This window comes from Dasypus novemcinctus, chromosome 1 (genome assembly GCF_030445035.2).
Source record: "Dasypus novemcinctus isolate mDasNov1 chromosome 1, mDasNov1.1.hap2, whole genome shotgun sequence".
NCBI lineage: Eukaryota > Metazoa > Chordata > Mammalia > Cingulata > Dasypodidae > Dasypus > Dasypus novemcinctus.
In genome coordinates this window covers 164,459,483-164,482,041 of record NC_080673.1, presented here as the reverse complement: position 1 = coordinate 164,482,041, position 22,559 = coordinate 164,459,483, and the positions used below count along the sequence as shown (strand labels likewise).

Here is a 22,559-nt window from a genome sequence, read left to right as displayed (position 1 = left end):
AAACATGAGTTACTTCCCTCACCAAAGTCTATTTTCATATGTTGGAGCAAGATGGCCAACGTCTGTGAGGGTTCAGGCTTCCTGGGTTCTTCTCTTCCAGGGTCTTGCTTTTCTCTGGGTTCAAGGTTTCTCTCTTCCTGGGGCTTGCTTCTTCCTGAGCTCAGGGTTCCTCTCTTCCTGGGGCTTGCTTCTGTTTCCTCTGAGAGCTTATTACCCGGGACTCCAGCTTAAGTCTTCAGCATCAATCTCCAACATCAAAACTCCAACATCAAAAACACTCAACTCTGTCCTTTGCCATGCCCTAATGATATGGCCCAATCAAAGCCCTAATCATAACTTAATCATGCCCAGGTAAAGACCAGATTACAAACATAATTCAATATCTATTTTTGGAATTCATAACCATATCAAACTGCTACCAGCACAATTTAATCACACGTATCACTTCTGCTCACATCCCATTGGCTATTATTTAGGCTCATAGCCATATCTAGGGTTAGGAGAACCTAGAAAATGTAGTCTATTTCTATCTAGATGACCATGTGCCAGCCAGTCAAAAAATCAAGGGAATCTTTTGCTAAATGGAAGAAGAGGAGAATGCTTATTAGGGAACAGTTAGCAGTCTTTGCCATACCCTTCCTTTCTCTTCCAGACACTATTAGGAGTATAGTAATCAATTACATTCCTTTTTAGAAACCAAATGCTATGTATCCATTAAAAATAATGCAGGTCTACAGATTTTGATAGCAAATGAAGTCTGGGATATATTTTGAGTAAAAAAACAAACAAACAAACAGTACACATCTAATTGAGAAATGTATTTGTAAGTGTGTTTTCTTTTTAGTTTTTAATTTGTATTTTCAATTATTAAATGTACAAAATAAAGTTTAAAATCATAGATGAGAGCTCTAAGATTAGGTGACCATCATAATTAAATAGCTAATTTGCAACTTCTAAAAAAAAGCACAGTACAAAAATATGTGAACAATGTAATGCCATTTGTGCTTTTCTTTATATCGACCATTTCCAAAAGGATACTAAAGAAACTGTCAGCATTGATTGCCTTTAGGGGACAGAGATGGGAGGCAGATATACTTTTCACTGGATAACCTTTTAAATCATTTGAATTTTTACCTGTGTGTATTACCTATTCAATTTTAAAAAAACAACTCTAAAATCAATGTCGTACAACTCTATTACTTATTATAAACAACTTTTTCTACAAGTAGGTGTGAATAGCATGGAAGCCAGTTCTAACCAATCATGGCACAAAATGTGCTACAGGACAAACCACCAAAGAGAAATTGACAGGGCTGTCGTCTTCATGTGTGTTTCTCCTACTAGATAGAAACTTTCTGAGCAGAGACAGCCTTGGTTAACAAAGAGACGCAATTGTCTTGTGGCCAGAAAATCAACCCGTCTAAGTGTCACTGGTGTCTTCTATAAACTCACTGGCTAGCATTATCTATACTTCTCAAAAGATCTTACAACAAAACCTGAACCAACCTTGTAAGTGACCTACCCTGATTTCTGCCAATAAAAGAATGCTGAAAATTTAATCCTTTGAGAATTTTCTAAGACCTGCTTGTTTCAATAGCCTTGAAGAAAATTCCAGCAGAAGTGTGTACATGTCCCAGATATTTTCAAATGCCCTTAAAATTTGACTCGTTCTCCCCTCCCCCCTTTTTTAAACCTCTTTAGCATAGGCTTTGGGTTAGTCCTGGCTTTGTTATTACACCTAGACTGCAAACAGTGTGACCTTGGTCAAATGACTCAACAGCTTTGGATCTCAGTACTGTGAAAGAAGGAAAACACCATCTTCCTCATCCACAATCTTCCTCATCCAGGGCTGTCCTCTGTTCTCCCCTCAGCACAGCATCCAGCTCAATAAATAGCACGAGGATATTCAAGTCTTGCTGAAACCTCTGAATCACCTCCTGCTTTCTCCTGCTATCCCTCTGTTACCTCCATCTAGCCAGTGATCTTTGGTTTGAAATCCTGGAGCTTTCTTTGTTCAGCTCTTCTTATTCCATTTTGTTCCCTGAAGGATGTGACAGGTTTAAAACTTCTCTATGGTTGCTTCCATCTGTAAAACAAAGGAATTAAAGGCTCTGGACCTAATAAAACGTTCTTAAACTCAGAGAATCAGAGAGAGGTCAAACCCTGTTTTCATCAACTAGCCAGGCACTCTTAGATTTGTTTGTGCCATAATCCCCTTGATAGTCTGGTGATACCCATGAGCTCCCCCTCAAGATAACATTATAAAATGCAAAAAAATGAAACTCAAAAACAACAAAAATATAAAGAAAGAAAACTCATACATAGAATTACAAAATAAACCAATTAATAAGTTATCAGAATGTCTGAAAACAAATTCATGCCATAGTAATTTATGTGTTTCTTTATTAATACATTAAATAACAAGATTAGTGGCTTGTCTAATAATCATAATTTCAAATTAGTGATGAACATAAATGACATACCAAGATAGCTTCAGAAACCATAATGTGAAATGAAAATATCTGCAATTTCCCTTGGTGACAAAGCCACAGCTACTGATAATACTACCGTGGCTTTGTTGCCTGCACTCGTTGTTGAAGGAAATGCTAGATTTCAGACAGGGATTAATAATGTGGCATATTTTTAGGGATTTTTCCCTATACCCCTTAAATTCAATCCATGAACCGCAGGTTAAGAACCCCTGAATTCAGTCAAGACTGAAATGACCCAAAATGTCTACTGTATTGACGGGGACATGACCACAGACTGTGTTCAGATAGTCTTGCCTAAGGAGGTCACAGGTCTCTGCATTGCACTTTGTTTCCCAACAAGGAAATACTACTGTGTGAAGGCATTCAGTCATCATTTATCTACGTAGATTTGTGAACAGACACCCTGGAATCAAGGCTGAAAACTTAAGAGTTTGCATGGGCTTTTGCCACTTGCACTCTCCGTCTGTCTTGATGATAGCTGAGCCTAGAAGCTAACCTCTATTCCTGATGTCCATTTCTATCTGCTGACCAACAGCCTGTGCTTCAAAAATGTAACTCTTCCTTTTCCTCGCGTGTTCCATGCCCCTGGCTACTCCCAGTCTTGTTTACTTACCAGGAAGAGACTGAGCTGTAAACATGTTGTTGCGTGGCTGAGAACATTCTCCCGGCCCCTGCAGATCCCAAAGTCTGTTCCCTCTCAGGTCTCAGGCTTCATTCTGAACCTGCCTGGGATTCCCTTCCCAGCACTGTTCCTCCTATTGCCCTTTTTCACCCTTCACCTACCTTTCTGAGGTTTTCTGCAAGATGAGATCTCTCCTGCACCTGACAGCATGTTACCTAGTGTGCTAAAATGAATCCTTCCTCTTGTGTAGACTGTAGAGAACAGCGGTTTAAAAAAGCGTGGGTGCTGGAGACACATTGGCTGGGTTGGGATTCCTGCTGCAATACTTATTACCTGTGTGGCCCTGGGCTAAGTTACCTAACCCCTCTGTGCCTCAGTTTCCTCATAAGGAAAAAATGGGATTGGTGCTTTTCTTGTAGGGTGGTTGTGAGGACTAAATGCACTAAAGCTTGTAAGCTTAAAACAGTGCCTGACATATAGTGAACGCTCAATAAATATTAGTAGTTATTACCTGTCAGCCCTGGGCTGATTCTAGTCTGTTACTGTCCACCCTCAGCAAACTTCTCCAACTCCCTCCTTTACATATTCGCTCACACTCTGTGTCCCTGGGCTGTTGACTTGAAAGACAACCGAGGGTTCTTTTTAATCTTCTAAAGACTAAGCGAGGGGGATCAAGAGAAAATACGGGAGTTACAACAACAACAGCAACAACAACAATAATAATCTGACATTTGTTGAAAATGTGCACTCTGCCACACACTTGATATGCATTATCTTATTTAATCCCTGCAATACAACCCACGCGCAAGGCGGTATTATTATTCGCATTTATGGTTGATGAATCAGGCTCAGAGGGGTTAAGTTTCTTGTCTTCCAAGATGACACAGATCCTTTCCCTGAATCGATGACCCTCTCTAACTAGCCACAGGCTGTCTTCCTAAGGATATTAGGTGGCTATAGGGAAGCATCCAGAGTGAGTTGTGAATAACTACTCTTTGCTGGGTTATCTGCTCCCCTCTGAAACCATGCTCTGAATCTCTGCACTTGGCCATCTTGAAGGAGACTTGGATTAGGGGTGGCCATCTGGCATCTGCTCATGCAGCTTTTGTGAAGTCACATGTGGTCCCGGAGTTGCCAGGAAAAAGGATGCCTTGATGAGCCAAAAATGCAAATTTCTTAGGAGAGGAAAAGTGAAAGTGAGCTTGTTCACACTGTGCAGGGCTCCAAGGAAATGACACAATGCGAGAGACACAGTGTCCTGCCACCAGGCTTCATCATATAACAGGGACATTATTTTGTACTTGATCATAACCTTTCTTCCCAACAGTTTGCTTCTTTGACCAGGAAGAGAGGCAGAGGTGGCCCAAATTTTTTAAAAAGTTGACATTGGAAATACTAAAGCAGGATACCTTCTTAGTTTCCTCCAGACATTTATAGTACAATCCCCTGGGAAACAGCATATGCTGGGAAGCTAATGACTGGAGCATGTTTTCCTGACCAATCCTGGAGACAAGTTACTCAAGGCAGGTCAAAGTCAGAAAAAGGGAATTTGGGGAACTTCAGCCAGTTCATTCACATCAGAAGGGATGTCTAGGACGTTTGCTGGGGTTTCCAAAATCTCTTCTTTGGCAGTTTGTTTTTCCTTCTTCTTTCTCAGTCTCTCTTCCTCTCTTCACTTCTCATTTTCCTTTCTCTCTGGTCTTACTTTCTCCAGAATGCCTACTCCACTGGCCTACCCATCATCTCCCAGAGGCTTACCTGGTGGCCCCTGGTACCCAAGGAAAGCTAATTTCCCCACAACCAAGCTCAGGGCTGGGTTACCTGAGGTTTGAATATTCTTTTTACCAATAAATTATTGCCCTCTTTTTTCCCTCTTCTGGACCTCCTAACTTATGTTTACAACCAAAGACTGGAGCCTAAGGGATATGGCAATTGCTGACCATTTGGCCCAGCACAATTAATGGCATTGCTTTTAGACCATGTTGCTTTGGAGAGTTTACTGAGGGACACTTAGAGATGGATTTTTTAAAAAGATTCTTTAAAAGTCCTTGAAAAAAAATGATTAGAAGTTAGATATGACCCAAAGGTCTAAGATTTCTAAGTGAAACCTGCCTGATCAGATACAAGGCAAATTTGAATGCTTATGGTGAGAGAAGAGAAGGCCTGATAAATTCTAACCAGATCAGCATCTAATCCTCAGAATAGAGACAAGGGGGCCTCCCCTTAACTGAGGGAGACGGGATTGTCTAATCAAATGTTCAAGCCAAGGAGAGCAGATGTGACTCAAGTGATTGAGTGCCTACTTTCCCCACCGGAAGCAGGGGGTTTGTACCCCCCCGTTCCTCCAAAACAAAAACAAATGAAAAAACTAACACAGGGGAGCTGGTGTTGCTCAGTGGTTGAGCACCAGATTCTTGCATAGGCGGTCTGAGGTTCAATCACCAGGCTTGGTATCTTAAAAAAAAAAAAAAAGTCCCAACGTAAAGGTACCAAGCCAAGCATTAGAACTCCATTCAGGCTTGAAGTAAGTAGCCCAGCTACACATACCAAAGAAGAGGCAGGATTTCACCTTGGGGCTGTGATGATGACCCCCTCCTTCAGAGAAGGGATCATTCAAGCTGCCCAAGCACCCCTCCCTCACTCATTCCCAGCCTAGCCTCAATTCTGGAACGTTCTCTTTTGGGTATCTTAAAGCGTTGTTCAGTGGTCTTTAACTCCTCTATAGGGCTTGTTAATACATACATTGCTGGGCCCCACCCCCAACATTTCTGATTCAGTGGATCTAGAGTGGGGTCCAAGGATTTGCCAGTTTAAAGTTCCCTGGTGATGCTGCGGGTCCGCGGAACCACACTTTGGGAACCGCTGATGTCATGAATGTGCAGCCTCTGGAAGCAGATACCAAACCCATAACACTGTAGGTCTTGAGCACATTAACCTCTCTGCTGCCTCCCTGTCCTCACCCGTTTAGAAGGAAATGAGGATAGTAATTGTCCCTGCTTCACGGAGTTGTGTGGAGGGATGAGATGGCAAGCACGGCCTGGTACACGAAAGTGCTAGCTAAATTCCAATTGTTGGTTTTATCTCTCCGAATATACCAACGCTGCATCGCTGCTCTCCAGCCGAATTCCCCGCGCAGAGACCCGCGGGTTTCCCTGAGTGCGGTAGGGAGGGAGCCGGGACTGTGGGGACCTCGCCAAACGCCATCGCGTCGCAAGGCGCCTGCGCGGAATTCGTGCTTTCCATCCAGATCCCAACCTAAATTCGAATCCCACCTCTTCTGCCACCCAGCCCGCGGCAGCACAGGCTCGACACCAAGATGAACTCTTTTTTATCAATGCCCTGGTATCTTTCTGTGCCCTTTGACCGGATGACAAATGAGCATGGACCAGAGGAATCCTGCCGGCTATCCCAAGCATTAAATTTATATTTAACTGAATTCGGCTGCGAGGGTTCAGACGCCCGCATCTCTCCTAGAGCCGTCCAAGAGCGGCGAGGGCTTCTTGTTCTCCAGGACAATTTCCTCTGTCCTCCCTTTTCATTTTCAAAAAATTACATTAAAGAAAAATAAAACCAAACACAGCAAAAAACGAACCAAGAAAAGGGCAGAAGAGTTAAACTGCTAGACTTGCTTTTTGTTTTTATTATCAACAATCAAGTTAATGGTACACTCTTGGAAAACTATATGCACATGTAGAAATATTTCCCTTTTAAATAGAAGCATTCATTATAACACATATAAATAAATTCGAGAACCTGAAACATAACTTATGACGATCATGTTCACAAACATAGTCCAACGGGAAGAATTAAAAAAAAAAAAAGAAATCAGACAGACATGCACCTGATAAAAATATATACCATTGTCTGAACCGTGTTCTCTCTAAACACAAAGGAATTGAACCCGTGAGAACCTTATTACTCCATAAAGACACGCCATAGACTACAAGGAGAGAAAAACATTATACGGTCACATAGAGTAGACGGCCTGTACTGATATTAACACGATACAATTGAGTCACAGAACACAGTTGTAGAAAGACACCGAAAAAGTTAAAGCCTCAACATTCAACTAATATCTATAGTTTGTGCCTTTTAAAATAAAAAACAAAGAACCAAATCCCAACAAAGATGTCTAAACTGCGCGAGGAATGGGATCATCAATATACAGTGCATCCACCGTTCAGGATGTGGGTCCATTTCGTATCATTCAAATAGAAATGCAAACCGAAACTCTTCTGCAAACTGATCTGCGCGCCTTTCCCTGCCCGGAAGATTTCTCTGCAGCCAGTTACGTTGACCGCAATTGACTCCAACTCAAAGCAGTGCCAAAAAGTTCTGTAAAAGCTGGTGGGAGAAGAAAACGCCGTTGAGGGTGTTGGTGGAGACGCAAGGGGGGCGTTGCGAAATATGAGACAGTTTGCGGAGTTTGCGGGTGAAAAGGCATCTCATGGAAAGGGCGTTTTTCAAGGCAGAGGGGCTGCAGCTTAGGGGTTGTGAGTTGCAAGTGCGTGGAGTTCGGACGCGCTCCAGGCCGGGCGGTGTTCGGCGAAGTGGGACAGGCAAGCGGGTGCGCTGCAGTCACCTTGGCCCCCCGGGACAGTCTGCACAAAACGTCGCCGCAGTGACTGGAACCCAAGGACACGAGGGGGAAGGGAAATTGGGAGGCAGCCCTACTTTCCCCTGAGCAACTTCCCCCAAGGAAGTCCGTTTGGTCAGGAAGGTGCGAATTTAGGGGTTCACCAGATAGAGCCCTCCGCGCCAACTGCAGTCTCCTCTCCCTTCCCTTTATTTTATCTATCCCACTCCCTTTGGATATTTAAAAACCTTTCCGGATTTTCAGTGTCTTTAATAACTTGCTGCCCTTCCGATTTTTTTTTTTAATTTCCTTTTCTATTTATATTTCTAAGCAAGTCTCCAACTCTCCCTGTCACCTGCTCGGGCCACAGACACACATCCCGGAGACAGACAGACATCGACACGCAGACACAGCCCCCTGAGAGTGCCTCGAGTCCCGGCCGCGCTTCTCACACCCCGCGGTCAGCAGGCGGAGCCCTGGCCCCTCTGCTCAGCCCTGAGGCAGGTGCGAAGCCAGGAGGGAAGTTTTTGTTTTGTATCGTTTTGTTTGGTTTGGTGAGTGGGGAATGGGGCAGGAATGGAGTTGAGATGGGGCGACGCCATTTTCACTTTATTCTGATCGCGATTACGTTCGGCTCTCGTTGCAAAAGCCACGGCAGCAGCGACGACAATAGCCTTGGGCCTACTCGCTCGCCCACTCGCCCGCCCGGGCCCTGGCTCGCCCGCCGCCGCCGCCGCCGCCGCCGGATCCCAGATCAGAACATACTGCTCTTCACTAAGGCGGCTTTGGCACCGTTGGGTCTTTGGAGAGAAGATAGGACGCTGGCGAAGGGGCCCCCGAGCGAATCCGGGATGGACGTGATGGGGCCGGGGCCGGGAGCCCAGCCTTGTCCAGGGCCCCCGGCCGCAGCCAGACCCCCGGCCGCCGCCGCCGCCGCCGCCGCCGCCGCCGCCGCCGCCGCCGCCGCCGCCGCGGCGCCTCCTTTCCCGGGTTCGCCCCCCGGTCCCCCAGGCCCAGCCGGCCCCGGAGCTCCCGCGGGGCTGGGCCCGCCGCCGCCGCCACCGCTGGCCCCGCAGCTGGGGGTGGGGTTGGGGTTGGGGCCCGGGCCCCCAGTGCTGTCCGGGTCAGTGCTCTTGGCGTCTTTGCTCTCGTCGTCCCGGGAGGAGTCGGACTTCTTGCCCGATGAGCCGTTCTTGGCCGCCGCCGCTGCGGCCGCTGCCGCGCGCTCCTGCTTGCGGAACTTGGCGCGGCGATTCTGGAACCACACCTGGTGGGAGAGGGGAGCAGGGGTGGCGGAGCGGGGGCAGAGGGTGGCGGGAATGGAACAGGGGAGAAAAGCCTCGGTCAGGGCGGCCCACGTCTTCTGGTCCCTTGGTGACCCCCCCTACCCCCCCTCCACCCCGCACTTGGCGAGCCTGGACCGCGCCGCGCCGCAGGCACCCCCCACGCGCACCCCGCCAGCTGATTGCCGGTGCGTTGGAGGCGTGAGCTGAGCATGCCAAAGAAACGGCGGCTTCGGGGAGAAAAAGAAAAAGTCCGTGGGTCCCCAAAAGGCCCTGAAGTGGAAGGCCTTTGCTCGGTTTACTTCTTGGCGCTACCTCCAAGCTCACCGTCCGCCCTTAGGCCTCAGATCTAAAGTTAAACTCTAGTTGGTAGAAGGAGCGGACTTCGGAGTTTGCCGCCCCATCCCCTGACTTTGGGCCCCGAGGAACGTGCAGCAGTGAGCACCTCCCCTCCGTTGGGGGCGTTCAAGAGGAGAGCCCTTGGCGGCTCCAGCAGCCCTCGGCCCGCTGCCACGGTCAGCTCCGACCGGCCTTGGGTCCCTAACAAGTTAGAGAACGCCGGGTTCTCAAACTTCACGAATTCTCGGCCATTTCGCAAATCTGATGATGCAAGTCATAGTTCCTAGGAAAATGCACTCATACGTCACGGCGCCAGGGTAAAAGCGCTCGAATTAGCAGGCATTTAGCAAAAAAGCAACCCCCAAACCTCATGATGTGAGGGGCAAGGTCTGCACTCCTCCCCCCTCAAGGCCCTTCCTGTCCCCCAAATGTCTCGCTCATTCAAGTCCCAAGACACCCGAATGCCTCCGCAGCGCTAACTAGGGTGGGAAGCACCCCCTGCAGCAGAGGACCCGAAGGACCCGCGCTCCAACCTCTCCACCCCTAGCCCAGCCTTCGTGTTCTGCCCTGGGCTTCCGGCCTCGGGAATTCGGGACCTTCCTTAGGACTGTCCCCCCAGCCCTACTCCCGCCCGGCGGGATCCGGCGGCGGCTGCAGGTGTTTCCAGGCACGCGTACCTGGACTCGCGCCTCGGTGAGGTCGATCTTCAGGGCCAGCTCCTCGCGGGTGTAGATGTCCGGGTAGTGCGTCTCGGCGAAGACCCTCTCCAGCTCTTTGAGCTGCGCGCTCGTGAACGTGGTGCGGATGCGCCGCTGCTTGCGCTTCTCGTTGAGGCCGCCGTGGTCGGTGAAGAGTTTGTAAGGAACTGGGAGAGGAGAGAAGACACAGAGAGTGAGCCAAACCGGCAGGAGCGTGGGGGGCCGCAGAGCCGGAGGGTGGGGGGCCGCGGAGCCGGAACGCGGGGACTGGATCCAAGATCAAGTGGCCCCAGGAGCCGGCACCCACACCGAGCGGGAGAGTGACCGGGAGGAACAGCCTAGAAAAACGGAGGCAATGAGTTATACACGAAAACCGAGGCGCAAACTTTGTGCTTTGGCGGGGTCGCTCTGGGCACAAGGGCCTTTTGGGTCTGTTGAAATAGCGCATTGAGGAATGGGACACAGGATAGTGCTTAGAGCAGGAAAAACGAGATGGAGAAAAAGTCCTTAACAGTCGTCGGAATACCAGGGAGCCAGGGGAGAAGTTACCAGACACTCCACTGTTGCAACTTTTCAATTCTCTGAAGTTGACCCGGCCCCAAAGTTGGGGAAAAGTGCTGCAAAAAAAATAATAAATTAAAGAAATACTCATAAAAATGACCAGCCAAAGAGGTGTGAGCCGCTGTAGGCTCTTAAAAAAAGAGAGACACTGCCAGTAATGAGCTTTACTCTTTGTTATTTAATTATTTTCTAAGCTTTACGTCTCATCGCAAAGTAAATAAATTATGCCTATCATTTTGGCAGCTTAAGATAATTTTGTTGGCGGTTCGGGTGTGACTAGGATAGTGTAACCCTGTAAGTGAATTACCCCTCCCTGCAATCGCTTCTAACGTGATAAATTCTTTCATTTGTGTAAGCAAATTTCGTTTGGTAAATACTAAACACATTTCCATTTTCAAATGCAATCAAGGCTTCCTATATACGAGCGGAAAGGCAGCTTCCTCTGCGGAGAAAGCTGGCGGTCCTTACCTGCTGCGTACGGACTGCTCTGGTGGTCCCTGAGGGTGCCGAGGCTGCAGGATCCCGGCGTGAGGGACGGGCAGCCGGACGTGGCCCCAAAAGTGGTCCTTATCGGGTTATACTGGAAGCCACTGGCCTGGCTGCAGGAACTGAAGTCAGCATAGGCTGAAGCCAGGCTCGAAGTGTCCATCCCAGCCATACAGGACTCGTAGGCAGAGGAATTGAGGTAAGAATATTCCATTTTATACATTGAAAAGGTTCTGGATGGCTCAGCCAAGTGGAAAAATGAAATAAAAGATGGGTATGGAGAAGGTGGCTGGAGTGGGGAGATGTGCACAGCTCAACGCCTGCCTCCAAACTGGCCTCCTTACTACCAGCAGAGCCTAGTTTTATGAAAAAGCCTCCTATGAGATGCCTTGTCTGAGGTCTCTAGAGCATATAGTCCTCATAATAAACTTGGCTCTTTCCACTTGGACAATAGCAAAGCGGTTGGTCTTATTGCTGGCGCTTTTTACATGACAATAACTCATCCGTCTATTGGGCTGGCACTGGGGAACTGAGCTGTCCAACCTCCCTATCATTGATTCCTGCATCTCTAATTAGAATTTAATACCACACCATTACGCACCGAGCCCCTGATCCTCCCTTCTAACCAGCTCCCTGCCCTTTAATTCAATCACACTACTTGGAAATAATGAAAGTTGGGTGACGATTCTCCCTGATCCAATTTCCCCGAGCTTTTAAGCCTTTTTAACTGATCATATACCTTAGGCATAAATTGAGATAGTGTATGTTTTTCCCCTTCTTCCCTTTCTCCTCCCCCCCCCGCCACCTTGGTTAGGGAGAAGAAACCTTGATGTCATAGAAAACCTGTTTTGTAAGAGCGTTACACGCTCAATTTAACAACAAGCCTACCCCCCGAAGTGCATGAAATGTTATAAAGGACGGGGACATTGGCAAGACTCAGGCGCCCTGTAACGTAGAGTAAGTGGGCCAGGGGGGTTTATGTGAACGATAAGCCGAATTCTCGAAAATACACTTGGTAGAGGGGGTAAACAAACCAACAAAAAGAGCATCTTAGAAATTGCATTCCTGGTCGCAGTCTAATGTGCTTTTCTAGAGAATCCGCTTACACAGTTGTTTTTTAAAAAAAATAAAAAGCACGTCTGAGCAAAGCTCTTGAATGTTAAACATCGAGATTCGCAACCGAAGGGTTCCTTGCACTCAATTGTGTGTCTGTCTGCATTAGCGTGAGGTTTGCATTTTGTTGGTTTGAAGGTTCGGAGCGGTGGTTGGTTTTAAATTAACGCCATAACTGGCAAGCCAGAATGAAGTTTACCCAGGTATGTCTCCTTTTCCATCCTTCTCGCGTTCTCGAACTTTCTTTTTCTTCTTCCCTTTCTCGGGTGCCCACAGTCCCCCAGAGGTTCCAGGCTTTAGGAAAAGCGTTGCTGTCTGGTTGCCCTTTTGGTTTGCTGGGCTGCAGCGAGTGAAATCCTGGGCGTTTAAATGCCCAGGCAAGCGCTGCTCCAGGTGGGACACCTTCCTTGTCCAACTCCCCGGGCTCTTGGGTGCCGGCAGCAAGGAGCAGACAAAGAAGCCAGCAGCGATTTGTGGACCTCGGTGGCCCATGATTTAAGCGGAGGGTAATTTTCATTTCGTTGGTTAGGCTCTAGCAGAATGAGGGAGACTATTTCATTAAATCCTTCCTCTCGGTGGACAAGAGAGAGAATGCTTAGTTGAATCGCTGTGTTGTGTAAACAAACCCTGGATATTTTATATGAATTAAATGTGTAGATAATTAGTTTTATTGCATTCATTACCCCCTTTATGTGCTCTGTAACAAGTCAGTAATTAAAGTAACAAACTCATAAAGTCTTTATAGGGGCATTTAGGCGTTCATGTTTGCCAAACTAAGTGGTTTAATTCGATGCTAGTGCCGCGGAGTGGATGGGCGCCCGCTCGCCACTGCCACCGTGTTTTATTGCGCACTCAACTGGTGCGGACGCCCTAATGGATTAAACAGGGACAGCGGCCCCTTGCGCTTCTCTTCAGGGTGAGTTTCAGGCTGGTTTCAGGTGACTGCGTGTCCTCAGGACGTGAGGAAGCCCTAATGCCGGGAATGCAGGCAGTGGGACGCACCGAGGAGCCTGGTGATAGTTTTATGGGGAGGGCTGATAGTTTTATTGCAGTTGTATGTTGTACAATGCGTATTTGATAAAGCAGGGCCCTTGGTGGCCTGTGTGCACTTTTTGTGCATAGGGGTGAAATGAAAATAAATGTGAACAAGGTTTTACTGCGGCGGGAAACAAATTGCAAAGCTCTAAATGGTTTTTCTTTATGGTCACCAGACAAGAGGAGAAAAGCGATGCAAACATCTGTCTTCAGTCCCCTAAACCTAAAGGCCAGCAAAGACGGATGCGAATCCAAGTGTTATTACAGCGGGGATTTGTCTTTATTTATCCCTTCTCATGAATATGAATCTGCATTTGGACCGGGAGGTGGCTGTGCGCCTTTGGACGCCACACAGGGAATTTCCCCACCCCCACCACCCGCCCCACTTGGGGGGTGAGGGTGGGGGGAGCGGCGATAGGTTGTCAAACACAAGCCTGCGGTTGTCCAAGTTTTTCGGTTCCTTCGAACTATTAGGGCGTGCTTCCCGGTTTTCGAACGCGACCTGGTAAGCCGCATTCGCGGGACGTGTGCGCAAATGGCACAGTCAGGGGAGCATCCCGCCATCCCAGCTCTTTCACCCCAAATATGGGATTTCCCTGCAGACCAGAGGCGGCCAGGAGGGGATGCATTTCGGCATCGCGGCCGTTGCTGGGCAAGAGTCAAGCTCACACATCCCGCTTGGAGCGTGCTTCTCGGGGCACCGCGGGTGGCAGCTCTGTGGGGTGGAGACAGCGTGCGAGCTGCGCGGGGAAAGCTCCATCCCTGCCCCCTAGCGCTGCTGGTCTGCGAGGGCACCCGTGCCCCCTGAGCCACGATTGGCGGGCAATTCCTCATTGGGTCCAAATTCGCAGACGTTCCCCGGGCCCCGACAGCCTTGGCGGTGGAGGCGGGGCGCGGGCCCCGAGGGGGCGCGGAGCTCGGGGCAGCCGGGTTCATTTTGAGGATGGCTCTTTGGTGACGATGTGGAGCTGTGGGATTTAGACAGCTCCTGGAGGCAGTTCCTGGGCGAAGGGAAGTGTTTGGAGGTGTGTAGTTCCGAGTGCAGCTCAAGGGAGCTGGATGTGGACCGAGCCTCTAAGGGTGACACGGAGAGCAGCCGAGGACTTGGTGGAGGGGCCCGGGCGAGGCCGCAAAGGGTGCCCGGCCTGCGAGGCAAGCGCTGGGCGCCCGCCTCGCGCTTCCCGGACCCCTTTGCCAGCCCCGGACTCTCCTCCCCACCGCCCAGCGGTCCCGGGGCTTCCAGCGACCTCGGCTCCCCGCCTTCGCGCACCTGCGGGGACAGCCTTCTCCGTGACGCCCGGGCCGTGCTCGGGCGTGGCGGCCGCTCCTGCGGGACCCTCTCCAAGCGCCCCCTGGTGCCCGGCCTCGCCGGGTCTGGGTGCAGTGCGCCCCCTTGCCTTTGGACGAGGAGACCTCTCAGGGCCGGGCTGCACGGTCCGATGAGCAAATGCGCTTGACTTCATTTTCTCCTTTGTAGGCCTTGTAAGGTTTATTTTGCTCAGTGTCACCGTGCCTCCCACCCACCCCCACGCCCGCCCCATCGTCTCTGTGCCTGTCTTCTGTGGCCGGGGTCCTGCTTCTGCACGCGAGATGAAAGGCTTACGGGGCTGGGCCAGGCCAGAGCCCCAGCCCCAACGCCCTGTTTTGTTCGAGTTGTGCTTTCTACACGCGAGCTCTCCCCTAAAAGTTGTACCAAATGGCTAATTTAATTATTCCAACTATAGACCAACTGCTTCAGCAGCCTCCACCACGCGTCTGGGAGGAAAAAAGAAACCATCTATAAGAAATAATCTAATAAAAGTGAAGTGTAGAAAAACCCCTCCTGATTTTCAACCGGCACAAATAGAATTAGAGCTTCAGCATCCTTTTCCCAAACAGACCTTTTGTCCAGATCACAACTTGAGCCAACCAGCAATGTGTACAGTGCCTGCTATTTATTTTAATAGAGGCCGGTGGGTAGAAAGATGGATTGATAGATAAATGGCCACATGGATAGATGGATGGTTTGATCCATCTTCCTCTGACTTCCCTTTCTTAATATGTATACATGGTTGATTTTTTTCCCCCTGCCGATTTTCTGAATCAATAATGGAAAGGCAATGCTCTGCAGTAAAAGAAGAAAAAAAAAGGTCATTTAAACACAAAACAAGGGAAGAGACTGCAGGCATATATACCAAGAGAAAAAAAGTGTTTACATGCTACCCAGTACCAACTGAAAAAGGTTGAAAGTTTAAAAGAAACTTTTCATTCCTTTTCTTTGCCATTCATAGGAAGGTTTCTTTTTCTTCTTTTTTCCCCTTGAAAGTCAGAAAGAATGTTAGAAGACAAGGAAACAAAACAGCAAACAAAATGCCATTGTATTGTAGTAGCAATTCATGGGAAAATGCTTGTCAGCCTCCTAATGCCTCACTCCTAGGAGGCTGTTTTGAGGCTGTTTTACCGCAGGCAAAGCACAATAACACGGGAATGAATAAAATATTAAATACCAGTGAGAGTTTCCGAGGAATTTTCTTTTTGATTGCTTTATTTGATGCTGCATTCAAATGATCCCAGCACAATCAGGCCACTGCCTGGCAAAGACAACTCAAAAACTGTTTTGCTTAATCAGAGAATTTAAAGGCAAGATTTGTCCTTGGGTTCCTCCAAAAGGACATCTGCAGACACTGTCCTATGTAGCTGTACTCAGAACATAACCTAGACAGGTTGTAGTAGGACACCACTTCCCCAGAACATAAAGTCAATCAACCGCAGGAATATCTAAGCCTGAGGAGCCATCAACATAGACATTTTCCTACCCATTTAGAATATTTACACATTTTCCATTTGCTTAGCAACCATGCTGCACTTGTTTCATAATAGAAACTTATTGGGGTTCTGGTAAGTTACCTCCTGGCACTGTACAACTAATAATAAACTGATTGACAAATAGTGTATACAAAACAATTCACACAGTGCTTGGCACCTGGAAAGCATCCAGTGAATGTTAGCCACCAGTCTGATGATGATGACATTGGTTGAGAGTCTCCTTGAATTGCTTCTTTAAAACTTGACCTTCTTTCCTAACAGATGTTGGTAATGCATGTGGAAGAGGGTAACCAAATCAAAGAGGAGGCTCTTATCAAGTGGGAGGAAAGAAAGCAAGCAGGTAGAAAACTTCCAACTTTCAGGAATTTATTGGAAGGCATGGATGAATTAGATTAGTTAATTCTGTTTTTTGTCTTATAGGAGTATTTATGCACGATTAATATGATGCTTTATTCTTGTATGTAAATATTGTCTGTTCAAGGTCATGTCACTTTAAAGGTGTTTGCTCTGGGTTGGCTATGTCGGTTGGGTTGGAGCTTTATGACTAACTTGTAGATGTTGTTGTTGCTGTTGTTTTAATCTGGATTAACTTTAGAGGCAACTCATGTGTAAGTGCTGTGCTCTGTAGAGGTGATGGGTTACAGATCCCCAGTCTCCATCCTTTCAAGGTCATCATCTTGGAATAACCCTGCTCTACCTCCCCCCTCCCCCCTTTTCTCCCAATATTGCGATTAGCAGAAGAGACTGCCCGTACCATTTTTGCTGGCCTTTGGCTAACAGTAGTAACATCTGCTGGGCTGGGGGGGGGGGGGGGGGACATGGGGCATTTGATCAGAGTCACAGATGTAAAGGTGACATCTGCTTGTAACAAAGAAAAGAGAAACGAAATTAAATTAGGGAGGGAGGCCTTTCTGTCTGAACCAAGAAACTATTTTAAAATGGAGGAAAAAAAATAATTCTGGAACCTGATCAAGCTTGCAGGGTAGAAAGGGGCATTTGCAGAGAGGATCATGATTTGGGGACCTGCAGTGCCAGAATAACTGAAGTAGCAACTTCCCAAGGTAGCAATGACATGAGACTTTGAAGGCATTTTCATCCTTCCCAACCCAGCAATGCATTGACCTGTGTGTATAGTATGGATGGAAAAATCATTGTCAGATTGAAGACATGAGGAGGGTAAGGATGACACATCTGAGGTTTATAATATCTCGGTATATTTTTGGATGAGTTTGGGCAGAAGCAGATTTTATTTAACAGCTATATTAAAACTCCTACAGCCAACTACTAAGAATGAGCCATTATTCACTACACTTAGAAGATCGCACTTGGCAGTTACAATTGCCTACGTGGTCCCTGAAATAAGGCTTGGTTGGGGTGGGCCATATAGAAGCAATCTGGGTAACATTCTCCCAACTAGTTGCTGGAAAACCACAAGTATAATGAAAGATTATTTTTCCCCCCATAATGATTGCTTAATTTCTCCAAGTGGAACACATTATGACATTTTGATATATTTTTTAATTGAAACTCCTGGACAAGAGTCCCTTCAACTTCCTACTTCCATCCTACAGACTGATCCAAGTCTGTACCCCTCTCTCTTTTCTTCCTACTGGAAGAAGGAGAGAAGCCTATTCTAACCTAAGGCCCACCCCTCCACCATGATTTTTTAAATAATATTTTTATTGTCTTTTTTATTTTAAAAATACATAAACCTTACATTAAAAAATATGTGAGGGGAAGCGGCTGTGGCTCAATCAGTTGGGCTCCCGTCTACCAGATGGGAGGCCCTGGGTTCGTGTTCCAGGGCCTCCTTGTGAAGGCAGGCCCGCCCGCATGCTGAGGAGTGCCACCTGGCCTGCAAGCACCACGGAGAGCTGACTCAGCAAGGTGACGCAGCGAAAAAGGGAGACAAGCAAAAACACAGAAGAGCGCTCAGCAAATGGACACAGAGAGCAGACAGCAAGCAAGCTGCAAAGAGGGGGGGAATAAATAAAAATGAATAAATACAGACACAGAAGAATGCACAGTGAATGGACACAGAGAGCAGACAGCACACAAAAAGCCACAAGGGATGGGGTGGATAAAACAAAATTTAAAAAAGGATATTGGCCAAAAAAAGATGTGAAGTTCTCATATACCCCACTCCCCACTCCTCCCACATCAAAAACGTCTTTCATCAGTGCCTCCACCGTCTTCTGGTGCTTGATCTCTTCTACTGGCAAATATTTCCATTTTTCCCCATTTCCAGGCACATGGTGGGATTTCACTTCCCTACCTGCTCACAGTTGGGTATGGGCATGTCACTTGCTTTGGCCAGTGAAAAGTGAGTGGAAGTGACAAGTGTGACTTCCAGGTGGGAGCTCTGGGAGCCAGCACCCAATTCCCTACCGCCTCTCTTTTATCTTCTTTTACGGCAGTGGGCAGAACCCCAGGTGGTGGCTGCTTCATCAGCTTCAGTTCTGGAGTGAGGAATTCTCAGAGCAGAGGTCCCAGAACACCCGTAATGGGTGTGTGGTTTCTTAGGGTGTCAGGGAAGGCTTCCTGAAAGGTGAGTAGGAGTGATCAAATGGAATGGTGGTGGAGAGGAGGAGCAGGTTCCAGGGATCGGACTCGCGGTGGTCAAAGACCACAAAGCCAGAGTGCGCGTGGAGGGTTTGGGAATCTATAAGTAGCTCAGTTTAGTTCCTGGTTAGAGCAGGAGATCTGTGGGAGAGAGGGATACATGGGAAGGTGTGTGCGAGCGCAGTGTAGTGTGATTTGGGGTGGGGATAGGGAAACATAGAAGGGAAGAGATAAGGTAGGAGGCTGTGGCCCTGTTCTAGGCAAGGAATGATGTACACCCATTTCAAGAGAATAGTAGTGAAGGATAAAGAAAAGTGAAGGGGTTTAGCAATGTTAAAGGAGTAGAGTATTGGGACAGGCAGACTGCACAGCCATTTCTGCCCAGTGCTGGGATTTCGGGGGGCCTACAAAGACTCCTCCAAACAAAATTCCTCTCCCATATCCGCTGGCAAGATCTTCACTTCTGTAACTTGGGTCTAGAAGTCTCCATTACTGTGTTTAATGCTCTGGGTCTGGTAGTCCTCCGTGGTATCAACTATATTGACTCATTTGACCTTATTCATCGAGTACTCCTATGTCTAGAAATCTGCACTTTAGGATGGAAGTGGTTCTGATATTTTCTTGGAAACTGATTTCTGAGTTGGAGCAAATCCAAGGACTATAGGTGTCTGTGTAGAGCAGGGAACCCCTGCACCAAAGGCACGGCTCCTCACCCCCCATCCCCAGAGAGCAACATAGGGAAGTTTGGGCCCTGAGCCTGCAGGTTCTAGAACCTCACACTGGACTGACCACTGGATCTATCACTGCACAATGTGGGGAAAAGCCTTACTTACCTCATGGTTTGGGATCAGAAGTTTTTGAGGTCTTTTCCATTCTAACATTCTGTTCATTGATTTTTTTTTTTTTTTTTTTTTTTTTTTGCGTAGCCTGTTCTGTATATATATCTATATGAAAGAAATCACATTAAGGGGGAGGTGGGTTATAGTCAGAAACCAAAAAGGTATTTAGATTTGGGGAAGAGTACAACATGGAGAGCTGGAGAGAGGACAGTGATTGTCCTCTGTTTGCCATCCTTTATATTAAGGCCTTAAGATTTTTTTATGGGGAAGCGGACTTGGCCCAGTGGTTAGGGCGTCCGTCTACCACATGGGAGGTCCGTGGTTCAAACCCTGGGCCTCCTTGACCCATGTGCTGCTGGCCCACGTGCCATGCTGATGTGTGCAAGGAGTTCTGTGCCTCGCAAGGGTGTCCCCGCATACGGGAGCCCCACGTGAAATGAGTGCACCCCACGTGAAAGGAGAGCTACCCAGTGCGAAAGAAAGTGCAGCCTGCGCAAGAATGGTGCCACACACATGGAGAGTTGACTCAGCAAGATGACGCAACAAAAAGAAACACAAATTCCCGGTGCTGCTGATAAGGATAGAAGCAGTCACAGAAGAATACACAGCAAATGGACACAGAGAGAAGACAGCTGGGGTGGGGGGTGGGGGGGGGGAGTGGGGAGGGGAGAGAAATAAATGAAAAATAAATCTTAAAAAAAAAAAGATTTTTTAATGGTATCCTTCCCTGGGGTATTTTCAAATGAAGATGCCAAGAGCCAGGTTTCACAGAGGAAAGAATCCTGTATGATGCTGTGACATTCATTCTAGAAGTCAGGGCAGATATTTTAGATGGTGCTTCCCTGTGTCCCTCCTGTGACACCAAGTGGGCATCCATTTCCTCTACCCATAAGAAAAGCCTGTCTTGTTCCTGGTACTCCACGGCTCCCTGTTGCCTCACTCATATACAGAATTAATTCCAATAATATGACCTTGTATTCAGTCAGCCCAGCACCAAATGGCAGGCATGCCGGGAACACTGGAGTCATTTACTCTCTGTACTGAGATAAGCAGACATGAATGATGTTCCAAAACTTCTAAAAAAATTTTTTTCCCTTTCTGCGTTTTTAAAAGACCCTGTTGCTTGTTTGTGTGTTTGTATCATTTTGTTTTATTTAGGTGGTTTGGTTTTTGCTGGTAATGCACTACAGCATCATGCATTTTAATGTGCATTCTAGCTGATTCAGAATTTAAAAGCCAACATAATCTAGTACTCAGGGACAGGCACCACGTGTCCTAGACCTCAGGAGCCAGAAGACAATAAAATGGTTACAGTGATGCATGTTTGTAGTATTTTCCCCGGTTCGGTATAATGGAGAATATTAATTTTCTTTTTAAGGACACATTCTCCCTCTCCCTTTCCAATTTATTTGCCATGGTGAGTTAAACAGCAGCCCAGAGAATAATGAAGCTGAGGGTTCTAATCACACACTCACTGCTAGCTCCCTTGCTTATTCATAAACCTTTACCATTTGCGGCTAGGAAAGGAGACAGATTTTAAGAAGAGGCAGGGAGGCAGCTAAGAGGGAAGTAGGACAGAATAATGGACAAAACAATCCAGTGAGCCACACATGCAACTACAGAGCAGAGGCCAACAGCTTTGTCCCAAATCCCAGGGAAACCTCTTGAATGAACAGTGCTAACCACTGAGAGGTGAGCCACTAAACACCAGAACAACCCCAGGCGGAGACCAGACTCTACCTTTTTGGAGGTTGAGCTGAGGCCAGGCTGGACCCCATTAGACCTGCCTTGGCCAGGTCCACGTTGGGGCAAATCCCACATTTAGCAGCTATTGGGCAGCAATCTTCCAACCACCCGCTGAAACTCCCTTGTACTGAGTCCCGGATGCAGGCCTCTAGTCTCAGTGCATGGAGGTGGTCAGCAGAGAATCTCCAGGGGGTAGGGCTCTTGGGAGGTGGTCAGGCTAGGGAGAAGTACAAAGGGAGAGGCTAACTGGTAATTACTGTGCACTTCCCCCTAAATGTCCTTTATAGAAAATGTTACGGCATATATGAGGAAAAGGAAATCAATGAAAAAGAAATATTTGCATTCTTTTTTGTTCCATGCATAACTATACGTTTCTTTTAAAACTGGAAATGTTCTCTAAGGACTGTTTTGGAACCTCCTTTTCCCCCTAAGTTATGTAGCATGAACATCTTTCCGTATCATAAATATTCTCTTAAAATAGCATGTTTATGGTTATTAAATGTTCCACTGCTTTGATAAACCATAGTTTATTTAGTCAATCCTGTTTTGTAGGACACACAGCTTGCTTCCAATTTTTAAAAAACACATTAAAAATACTGCCCTGGGCACCCTTTTAGCCAAATCTCTGTGCATGACCACAATAACTTCCTTAGAATTAATTCTTAAAAGTGGAGTTCCTTGATTAAAGAGTACACATTTATTAAGAGGGTTTGATCACCTATTGCAAAATTGCCTTTCAGATTATACTTGCACAGCAGAATACGAGAGTACTTGTATTCCAATACATACCAACATTGTACATTACCATTTTTTAAAGTATTGGATATCTTCTTCCTATTATAAATGCACAAGATTTCTTGAGAAAGAAAGACTTCATAAAGAAACTAGTGAACCTATCTATGTAAAAGAAAGAATGGACGAGAGAGAATTTTTAAGGATGACACAGACCTGTAAAAATACAGTCAAGAATAGCAAAGTCCAACTTTATTTTTAAAATAAAAATCTAAGGATGACAAAGGGTCCTTTCTCTAATGTTTAGAACTCCAGGGTAAAGAATGAGATAAATTCACTACTCAGGATTGATTTTTTTTTAATGATAAGAAATGATAAAGAAAGAAGAATAAAACTCCTATTTTAGTCCTGTCTGTCAAAGAGGATGAGCTTCAGAATGAAAAGGATTAGCAGGAACACTGGGGACAAGGACCAGAGCCCCATGGGCGTAGAGTGATTGTGAAGGGCCCTGAATACATCAGTGAGTTCTGCTAGAACTCCATCCCAGAGGCCCAAGTGAACTTGCTACTGAAATCACTAAATGAGTGTTTGTGATTTTTGCCAAATCATGGCTATTGAAGGAGGAGTGAGAAGACTTCTTTCCTAGCAAATACTTAAATTTTCAAAAGGG

At 47.0% G+C, this 22,559-nt stretch overlaps 1 protein-coding gene across 1 annotated transcript; it reads right to left on the bottom strand.

Annotated features, from left to right (window-relative positions):
* Positions 1–8,444: 8,444 nt before the first annotated feature.
* PHOX2B (paired like homeobox 2B) lies at positions 8,445–11,280 on the bottom strand. Its single transcript, XM_004448734.3, has 3 exons — positions 11,040–11,280; positions 9,990–10,177; positions 8,445–8,957 (listed from the first exon to the last, which is right to left on the bottom strand). The coding sequence occupies exons 1-3, from the start codon at positions 11,278–11,280 to the stop codon at positions 8,445–8,447; spliced, it is 942 nt and encodes a 313-aa protein (XP_004448791.2).
* Between the last annotated feature and the right edge of the window lie 11,279 nt (positions 11,281–22,559).

Excerpts from the sequence above, each read along its gene's own strand:
- PHOX2B (XM_004448734.3), bottom strand. The coding sequence starts at position 11,280 with ATGTATAAAATGGAATATTCTTACCTCAATTCCTCTGCCTACGAGTCC. Across the intron at positions 10,178-11,039 it reads GAGCAGTCCGTACGCAGCAG|TTCCTTACAAACTCTTCACC; the intron begins GTAAGGACCGCC and ends CTCCTCTCCCAG. Across the intron at positions 8,958-9,989 it reads TCACCGAGGCGCGAGTCCAG|GTGTGGTTCCAGAATCGCCG; the intron begins GTACGCGTGCCT and ends CTCTCCCACCAG.